Genomic DNA, 10,647 nt, shown 5'->3' with positions numbered 1-10,647 from the left:
CTTTGTCAATTATTTCATTCCAGGTGGTGGCTTTTAGAGAGCCCATGGTGACCGGCATCCCAAGGTAGGTAAAGTGGTCCCAGGTTGCTTTGAAGGCAACTCCAAAGATGTTAGCAATACTGTGGGCTGTTTGATTGGAGATGTTCCATCCATAGATGCAACTTTTTTGGAAGTTAACTTCTCCTCCTGAGCACGCCATAAATTGATCGAGGAGGCTTTTAAAGCGCCTTGCTATTGTTGTGGATGCCCCACCAATAAGCAGAGTGTCGTCAGCAAATTGTGAGTGATTGATATTCTTCACTCCGTTTCCAAACTTGATACCAGAGATGAGGCCAACTCTTCTGTTGTGTTCAAGGATGCTGCTAAAGGATTCAGCCATCAAGATGAAAAGATAGGGGGAAAGAGGACAACCTTGCCTTAGCCCTCTTGAGGATTGAAAAGCATCGCAAGGGCGGCCGTTTATGAGAGGCGAGATCCAGGGGCCAGAGATGCAAGCAGCAATGGTACTAATGAAGTCAAAATTAAATCCCATTTTCCTCAAGACAGCGAACAAGAAGGAGTGTCTTACTCGATCGAATGCGTTGGCTAAATCTAGCTTAAGAACGAAGCCTTTCTCCTGCCTAGATGTGCTGGAGTGGATAGCTTCTTGAACCAGAGTGATGGAGTCATGAATTTGCCTGTTGGACATGAAGCCTCCCTGATTTTCAGATATAAGGGAAGGGAGAAGAGGCTGGAGCCTGGCTGCTATAATTTTTGCAAAGATCTTGTAAGAAGTGTTACACAAAGAAATAGGTCTAAATCTGGAGAAAGAAGTGGGGCGGTTTTCCTTAGGAATGAGGGCGAGAAAAGTTGAATTTGTGAAGCCCCCCATTTTCTTTTTCCTTTGGATTCCTTTCATCATTTTAACGAGATCTTTTTTTATCAAGTGCCAATGGTCCCTGTAAAAATTTATTGGGAAACCGTCTGGACCTGGAGACTTGTCTGGTTGTAATGTTCAGATGGCTTTTCTGATCTCTTCCTCTGTTATTTCACTGTTTAACCTGTCATTCTCCTCAGCAGAGATTTTTCCTGGAAGATACTTAAGGAAGGCCGAGTAGTCAGCGTCTCCTTGATTTTCAGTGAGGAGACAATTGTAATGGAGGAAGGCTGCTCTTTTTATAGATTCTTGGTCATTATGCTGGCTGCCTTGACTATCAGTAATAGTGGTAACATTGTTTCTTGTTTTTTTTGCTGTGGCCTGTTTATGGAAGTATGCCGTATTTTTATCACCTTCCTTTAACCATAATTCTCTTGACTTGATCCTCCATTTGATCTCTTCCGCTCTCTTTATTTGAATTAGCTGCCCCTGAACCTCCCATTCCTTACTTTTCAGCTGATTAGTGAATCCATGGTCCTCTATTTGTTTGTGGATCTCTTCCAATTCCTGCTGTATTTTTTTCCTTATTTTTTCTGGCTCTTGGTAGCTGGCTTTTGCCCAATCCTTGAGTGCCTTCCTCATGTTTCGAAGTTTTGTTTCCCAAATATGATTTGGGGAACCTTCGATGTGTTGCTTCCAAGTTTCTTCTATGATAGCCTCGGCCTCAGCACTGTCTCTCCACAAGGGATTGTACCTGAACGGAATTGGTCCCAAAGGAGCGTGGGAGTCCAGCGTTAAGAGAATGGGGAAGTGATCTGAGGCTGTGGTACTGAGTATTTTGGTGTGGCCTGCGGCAAAGGAGGAGAGAAGGGAAACATTGACCATTACTCTGTCCAACCTTTCCATAATGTTGCCTAGCCCCAGTCTTCTGTTATTCCAAGTATATTTCCTATTTTTCGGTATGATATCCATCAGTTCATGCTCAGCCATTATCGTTTCCAGCTGTCTTCTGGAGGGATCGGGGGTGAAGGTGCCCCCCCTTTTCTCATTCGCATGAAGAATTAAATTGAAGTCTCCAGCAAGAATAACATTTGGGTTCTGCTCCTTGTCTATCTCTTCCTTCAATTCCTTCCAACATTGTTCCTTTTCCCGGAAGTGGTTGGGGATATAGACATTATAAATGATTAAGTCACAGCTCTCTTCCTTGTTGATAAGGTTGGTCCTAATCCAGTTTTGATTGAGGACAGAGGATTTGCAGTCCCAGTACTGCTTATTCCACATGGTTGTGATTCCTCCAGAGGCTCCTCTGGAGTTGCTACTGGCCCCTGAGAAGGTTTTTTGGGCTTCTATAATTATTTGCATTTCGCTCTGACTTTGCTTGGTTTCCTGTATCAGAGCAATTTCAGGTCTTTCTGTTTGAAGAAGATCTCGAAGGGCAGCTGATTTGGAGGGGTGCCCCATACCCCTGCTGTTCCAAGATAAAAGCTTCATCATGAGGCGTTCGAGCGAGGAGGTGCTCGCCTCTCATGTTCTTTACCTGCTGTTTCTTTCTCTTGTGAACCTGTAATGAAAGATTCCATAGGAGTTTGGATCCCTAGGGCTATGTCCTTTTGCGTGCTTTCTTCCCGATGCTGCTTGGCTGACTTTCTGCCTGGTCCAGGTTTCTTGTGGATATCACCGGAGGAGCCAAAGTCTTTGGAGGAGCTTCTGGTGGTTCTGAGGGGGGGAGGATTAATGACGGGCTGGGAGGGGGTCGAAGAAATCAAGGGGGGCTCAATCAGATTCAAAGATGGCTGATCAGCCTGAGGATCAACAGAGGGTTCCTTTGTTTTGTTTCTTGTTAAGGTCCTCTCCACTGATTGAGGAGGGGAAGCCTGGAGGGGGGAGGAGGGGGAGATTCTGGGGCCTTTGGGGGAAAGAGGGGGGGATGGGAGATCCTCAGAGGCAAGGGATCCAAAGGGGTTGGAGGATGAGGGGATAGATTGACCCATGCTTGCTGGAACGGTGGAGTGGGGCTCCTCTGGCTCAGGGGGGGGGTTTGACTTCTTCTTTTTCTTCACTATTTCCCATGCTTCCTCAGGGGATTCAGAGATGTTATTAACTTCTGGTCTAGATTTAGAGCACCTATTTGCAAAATGACCATACTCATGACATACCTTACACTTGAAAGGGAGTTGCTCATAGTCCACCTGTTGAATATGCGTCCACTAGTCCACTCTGAGCTTGACTGCCTCTGGTAGACCTTTGCCCAAATCTACTTCCACACAGATCCTCACACATGCATGCATATTTTCTTTTGGCTCTGATCTATCCACGTATTTACCTATTGCGTTTCCAATTGCTTGAACAGATTCATCGGCCCAGCAGTGAAGCGGAAGATGCGGAAGGCGAACCCATACAGGGACTGCATTGGGAACATCCATTTCGGGGTCGAAGTCCGGGGTCCAGCGATTGAGGTAAAGGCCTCTAGTATCCATGAAGTATGGTCCATTCCTGAAAATTAGATTGCGATCCTCCACTGTTTCGAAGAGGAAGGTGAAGAAGCCTCTTCCACAAAACCTTATCGCAATTTTCCCCTGGACCATGGCGTTCCAGTTTCTTTCCACCCAACGTTGAACAGTTCGAGGGGAGGGCCATAACCCCGTGAACTGTCCAACCAGGCCGCGTTCAGCCAAGGCTACAGCGGATCTCCTTGGCAGAGTTGGAGGAAGAGGGATTTCCGGGATTTCGTCAAGCTTCTTGATAAATTTTGAGGCATAAGGTCGGATCCTTTCAGAGTTATTCTCTGGGATGAGAGTAGCAAAGGCTTTCTCTAGATCATTCTGTTCCGAGGCGGGAGAGTCCATCGAGCCTGGGGCGCTCATCGAACAGCAAGGGGAGGGAGGGAGGGGCAGGAGGCCCGGGAGAGAGAGAGATGCAGCAGAGGGCTGCCCTCAGGGGCAGCGCGATCACCCAGAGGCGGGGCAGAAGGCCCGGGAAGCAGAGAAGAGAGGCACCAGCGGAGGAAGCCCGCAGCGGGGGCTGCAGCCCGGCAGCAGAGCTGCCAAGCTCGGACGAAGGCGATCAGGGCGTCCAGGGGCGGGAGAGCTCCATTCTCCAGCGCGCGATCGGTAAAAATGCTACACACAATGAGTTATTAATATTATAAAACCAAGGTATTAATATTATAAATACCAGGGATTAAAAACACAAGTGATTAATAAACCCACATGATTAATATTATAAATCCTAAGGATTGAAAACACTTGGCGATTAATAAACCCAAGGGATTAATATTATAAACCCTAGGGATTAAAATCCCAAGGTGTTAATATTATAAACCAAAGGGATTAACAACCCCAAGTGATTAATATTATAAAACCAATTGATTAATGAACAAACAAATTATTAATATTATAAACCCAGGGGATCTCTAAACCCGATGAATTAACATTATAAACGCTAGGGATTAATAGTATAAACATAAGAGATTAATATTATAAACATAAGAGATTAATATTATAAACACAAGGGATTAATAAACCCAAATTTTGTAATGTTGAGAGCAACATTGAATAAATTGCAACATAGTGTAATATTGCGACACTGAGTATCAGATATATTATCATCTTGCAAAAATGTTTGTCACAAAATGATGTTTTCGTACAATGAAAATGTCACAATGAAAATCCCTATTGTAGTGTTGCAATGTGACATTGAAAAAATTGTAATGTAATGTAAGGCTCCAACAATTATTGTCATATTATTTGTCACATTGCGACAAATTTTGCCACAATGTGATGTTGGATATATTTAAGCACCATTAAAACTTCACAACTTTAAACCCAAATGTTATACTAGATACTATAAACCACAGCAATATGAAACCAATATTATAAACCCTAATATTTAATACAACATTATAAACATAATATTAAACCCTAATTTTGTAATGCAACAATGTAACCTAAGGGATTTCATATTGGGTTTATGAATATGAAACCCATTGCTAAAAGTCTTGATTTTAAACCCTAATTGCGTAATGTTAAGAGGGGACATTGAATAAATTGTAGTGTAATGTAAAATTGCGACGATGAGTATCATATTCATTGTTATCTTGCGACAATATTTTTTACAATGCAACATTGGATTGATTTTTGTGCCATTCTAACATCACCCAAGATTAATATATCAAACCAAAGATTAATATTATAAACCCTAATATTATAAATCGTTATTATAAACCAAAGGGATTAATAAACCCAAGGGATTAATATTAAAAAACCTAAGATTAATATACCCTAACCCAAGAATAATATCATAAATCCTAACATTATAAATCATAATATATTACTATACATATAAGGGAAAAATATTATAAGACCAAGGGATTAATAAACGTAAGGGATTGGATATTATGATCCAAAGGTTGAGGCACTAGTTCTTGGGAGAAGCAAGGGTTTTTTAGCAGCAATAGCTAAGGTTTGACGCAAACGATTTTTAGAGGGGGAGGGAATGGGTCTCCTTCCTATAGTAATGTGGTAATGGAAAAAGGAAATAGGTTCAAAGCAAGCTTTGGGGCTCAAGATGAGGTCATGTTAGAAAATGACCATGGTTCAGCAGAAGTAGGTGGGAAAGGACAAAGAATAAATGAAGACAGGGACCCGACAGGAAAGCAGACAGAACAAGAGAAACAATAAGAGTCAAAATGCTCCATAGGACCGTGTAAGCCAAAAACAATGGTGATTCTGATGGCATTGATCATTGATCCTAAGAGCCAAGCCTTTAGGGAGCATATGAGGTCATATGTTGTCATTTGTAAGTTTATGGGTCTTTGGCCCACAGAAAAATACTTGTGTGATTGGATCAAACATCAGTGGAAACTGAGAGGATAAATTGAGCTACATCTAGAGCCTAAAGGATTTTTTATGTGGTCCTTTCCAATATGGAAGACGAACACTGAATCTTTAATGGCATTCCCTATTTTTTTACATCAGCTGGTTTATACATCACACCATGGATGGAGAATTTTACCCCATAGAAGGAAACCTTTACATGCATCCCAGTCTAAGTTTGGTTGTACTCCCTTCCCCTTGATTGTTAGCTTCTTTCAACTCTAAAGTTGATAGGATACACATTCGGAATTTTTTAAAAAATTTAGTAAGAAACATTACAAGGAAGATACACGTCATATGAAAAAAATTGTGTAAAAATGGATGTCTCTAGGGCATTGCCTAAAGTAGTAAAATTAGAGTTCTGGGATGACATTTGGTTACAATCAGTGGACTATGAGTAGATTCCTTTCAGATGCAGAAGATTGCATTAGTATGAACACCTGATTAGGGAATTCCCTTTGAGTAAAATGGACGAATAATCCAAAGAAACAGATTGGTAGGATGCAGATGTTTTTGTTAGACCCATTCTAAGGGGTATATCCATTAGAAGATGAAAAAAATAAATGAGGGAGGTAAAAAAGCTCAGAGAAATAACTTTGAAGTCTTATTCAAAGAAAACCCAGAGGTTCAAATGGTGGAGGAAGAGGACAAGGATGAAAAGGGAGGAGGGCAGGAGGAAGAAATGTTGCGGTCAACATAGGATATTTTACAATAGGGGGATATCCAAGATTTATCAAAATATTTTGAGGGAGATGCAGAAATGAATCCAAGTGAGGTAGGAATAGAGGACCTAGAATTGCAAGAATGTTGAAGAAAGTGTAACTAGGTTCAATATTCATAATGAAATGTAATTATGACTGATGTAAATGATGTAATAAAGAGAACAAAATTATCATTTTAAACTTTCTTCATGGGTTTCATGAGCAAGTTATTTAAGAGTAATAGGGTTTTTCATTTAGAGTCTAGAATTAATGTCATGTATGAAGAGATTTTCATGAGCCTATGTTTAATGTACACAAGTCTATAGAAATGTCTAGAATCCCTCCAAAGACAAGCACAACCCTTCTTGAAGAAGTCGACCTCCAAATAATAAAAAAGGAATATCATGTTGGCTTACATTAATAGGCACATCCATTCATACTGTCATGGCGGCTTAATATGTGGGTCAAACTACTATAAATAACCATCTAGGTTCTTTGAAAAAGTGTAGGCGCAGAATTCGTATCCTTTTGAAATTTTGGATGGCTATCACAGAAAAGGGATTCAAATGCCATGGTGAGGTAATTTCGGAAGTCTTTCCGTGATGCCGTATGCGGATATCTCTGTGTTTTTTGGATGGGTACCACAGAGATGAAGTCTCATCCTCCTCACAGTCTTGGCAATCACAGTCTCGCCATATTTGTGATGGGTATGATCTAGGTGATCTCATAGTGATACACTCTTAGTATACACTATAGACATAGTCACAGTCTCGACATATTTTTTATCAGGAGGATCTCGGTGATCCCATAAAGACACACTCTGTCTTGGCATACATTCTAAATGCAGTCATGATCTCAGCATAGTTATAATCATGGTATCAGTCATGATCTTGATGAAGATCTTGGTGTAGCTCCCATATATATATATATATATATATATATATATATATATATATATATATATATATATATATATATATATATATATATATATATATATATATATATATATATATATATATATATATATATATATATATATATATATACATCTCTCAGTATAGAGATCTCATTGTTATGATGAAGATATCGGTGAAGGTGAAACAAAGGTGCAACTGTAATGATCTCAGTGGTGCAGTAGTGATGGCCTTGGTGTTGGAGTAGTGATGATTTTAGTAGTATTAACGATGATCTGAGAAATGTCGAATAAGAAGACTGGTGTCTTGGTCTTCGAGTAGATAAATAGGTCAAGGGCCATGGTCTTGGTATTCATCAATTGGGATCTTTATAATAAGAATTTGTGCAGATTTTTCTCTCAAAGAGTGAGAGTTTTTAGCCCTAGTAGAAAACCAACATCTTATGTTATTATCTCTTTTGTTTGGTAACTATTTGACGAAGTAGGAAAACAAACTCAAATAATATCAAGTGATTATTTTGCTAATAAGAAAAAAATAAAAAGTACCTCACAAATAGTTATCATTGTGAGAAGAATCTTATTAACCTAACTTCCCTATATTCTTCAACAAGAAATAATACAGAGGGAGGGAATCAAACTCCAAGAGATGGTGGAGAAACCAAGAAAATAGGGGCTATAAGTGATCATTTTGGATCAAATGGACAAAATCCAATATCTATACCTGATGACAGAAGAGACAAGAATAAGGGTCCAGAAAAGATGACACCTAGAAATAACTAAGTGGGGAGTGAAAGAATTCAGATTTCAGACAGTTTTTCTACCAAGGCATAGCCATTAAAAAAGAGGAAGGAATTTTAATAACATCACCCTTAAGGAGCTGGGAGCCATGCCCATAAATTTAGGTAAGATGAGAGCGTTAATCTCGCCCACTCTTAGCTATAGTTAAATAATAAAAAAATAACATGGAATATAAGAGGCATAAGCAGCCTTGGGAAACAACATCTTCTTGAGAAAAAGATTCAAATGGAACAATATTATATTATTTTCTTGCAAGAGTCAAACTACTCTGTAGAGAAAATCAAGGAATTAAGTAGGAAGTTAGGGAGAAGATATGATATAGTGGAGGTGGAAATGAAGGGATCGATGGGGGGATTGTTTGTCTCTGGAACCCCTAATCATTTCGCTTACTGGATTCAGAAGCACCAAGATCATACTTATCAGTAGAACTACAGGTTATTGGGACCCCAAGAACAATGGTTTTAAAAAATGTTTATGGGCCTCAAAGAACTGAGGAGAAGATCAAACTCCTTCAATATTTGAGTAAGATAAAATTAAAGAAAGGTCATCTTCCTTGGGTTCTGGGGGAGACATCAATATGATAACCTTTTTGTTGGAAAAAAAAGGAGGAAAAATGTGAGTAGAAAGATATTTTGAAACGTTCAAAGAATTCATTGAGGCATCCAACCTCATTGATATGGAAACTACTAATGGGTGCTTCACATGGAGTAATAAGCGGGGAGGGAAACATCATGTTATGTCCAGACTTGACAGGTTTTTAATCGTGAAAGATTTACTAATGAGAGGGGTATATGTGACAACAAATATACTTCCCATTGGGGGATCTCACCATTGGCCAGTAATATTAATGATGCAAATGTTAGGAACCCCCAAAAATAGGCCTTTTAGATTTGAAACCTTATGGTTGGACCACCCTACCTTTATGGAGAATATCAAAAGATGGTTGGAAGAACATATCATAGTAAGAGGCTCCAAAATGTATATCTTGCAGGAAAGGTTACACCATATCAAATCGAAAATCAAGCAGTGGAATAAGATAGAATTTGGGAACATATTTCAAGAAAAAATGGAATTGGAATAGAAGAAGGAAGCATTAAAATAAAAGGTTGATGTCAGAAGGTTACTGAGAAGAAAGGAGAGTCAACTGGATGGAGTTTCTAAGGAAGTGGGAGGATATATGTAGACAAGAGGAAATTCTATGTAGGTATAAATTTTGGGTGTTATGGATCAGGGAGGGTGAGAGAAACACTAAGTTATTTCATTGATCAACAATAGAACAGAGGAATTCCAATAGAATCATTAGACTCAAGGATGAGAGCAGGTGCTATAGACATATTTTGGCACTACAACCCCAAACTCATATGTCCATAAACTAAGGGCTCCTTAATTTCCTAAAAGTGTTGTCTCACACCCTAAAGGATCATGGTCAACTGATTACATCATTTCCCAGAAGTTCCACCTGAAAAACTACTCAGAACTAGCCAAAACTAGACCATACAGACTGCTCCATAGGAAAGGTACGATGCATACTGACTGCCTAACTGGCTAGGTATGATGCATACTAAAATGGCCTTTTATGGGGTGCAATGAGTGAGAATAGACAAATGGTAGAGATAGTTTGCAAGGTGGATGATCATGGAATCTTCCAGAAACTTCTCCTATGACACTTGCCTCTCTGAATTTGCCCAGGGATGAGTAAGAGATCATGAAATCTCCAAGTGGAACCAAGAACTATCAATGGAATGACACTAATCAAAAACCCAGAGCTGACTCACACCCTTGCAAGGCATCTATAAATGGATCCCTCATCTGAGAGATCTGGGGATTGGAATTTTGTATTTTGTAAGGAAGTGTTGTTGGTTTGTTGGTGAGAAGAGATATTGCATTTTTGGGTGATTTTCTTGTTCATGAGGTGAAGAGGGCTTCTACAACTGGGAGGATGATGTTGGATCAAACAGCTGGGTTGTAATCCTCTCTTACATTACTATTAATAAAGTTCTTTGAGTTTTCCTCCATATGATCTTATATTTGTGAATCTTATTGTTTATTAATGCAATTGTATGGTAAATGTATTTTTGATTTCACATTGTTTATGATTTTTTAGCTAGAGATGCTTTGATAGTTTTCTGTTACTTTGACTCTATAGGTACTGTTTGAAGTAGGACAAGTAGGAGAGGAGTGGAAAATTCTATCAAGGAAAGGAGAAATCAAGCTAGGATCAAAGTGGAAGATCTAGGTTGGTCCTCTTTTCTTCTCTTCCATCTATCACACTTAAAGGAACTCTTAGAAATATTTCATTATTTGCTTCTAAGATAGCTACCCATCTCAGTGGGACTAGCAATTCGAATCGACACTAGTTTTCCCTAAAATAGTAGGAAGATCTTTGAAGCTTATTAAGATATTGAGAAGGTATTGATCCATCACTTCGAGAAGATAGCAGGAGAACTCAAAGTTGAGAGATGGGAGAATATCCAAAGGATTATGAGGAATATCCCTAAGTTG

General features: G+C 39.4%; 1 protein-coding gene across 1 annotated transcript; it reads right to left on the bottom strand.

Moving 5' to 3' along the window:
* Positions 1 to 994: 994 nt before the first annotated feature.
* Positions 995 to 2,317, bottom strand: LOC149192962 (uncharacterized). Its single transcript, XM_089407167.1, has one exon. It carries the CDS (start codon positions 2,315 to 2,317, stop codon positions 995 to 997), a length of 1,323 nt encoding a protein of 440 aa, XP_089263293.1.
* Positions 2,318 to 10,647: the final 8,330 nt, after the last annotated feature.

This window comes from Pinus tabuliformis, chromosome 2_2, assembly GCF_031772625.1.
Source record: "Pinus tabuliformis cultivar Carrire ecotype Pingquan chromosome 2_2, CPIR1, whole genome shotgun sequence".
NCBI classification, from domain to species: domain Eukaryota; kingdom Viridiplantae; phylum Streptophyta; class Pinopsida; order Pinales; family Pinaceae; genus Pinus; species Pinus tabuliformis.
This window is presented reverse-complemented; position numbering and strand designations above follow the sequence as displayed.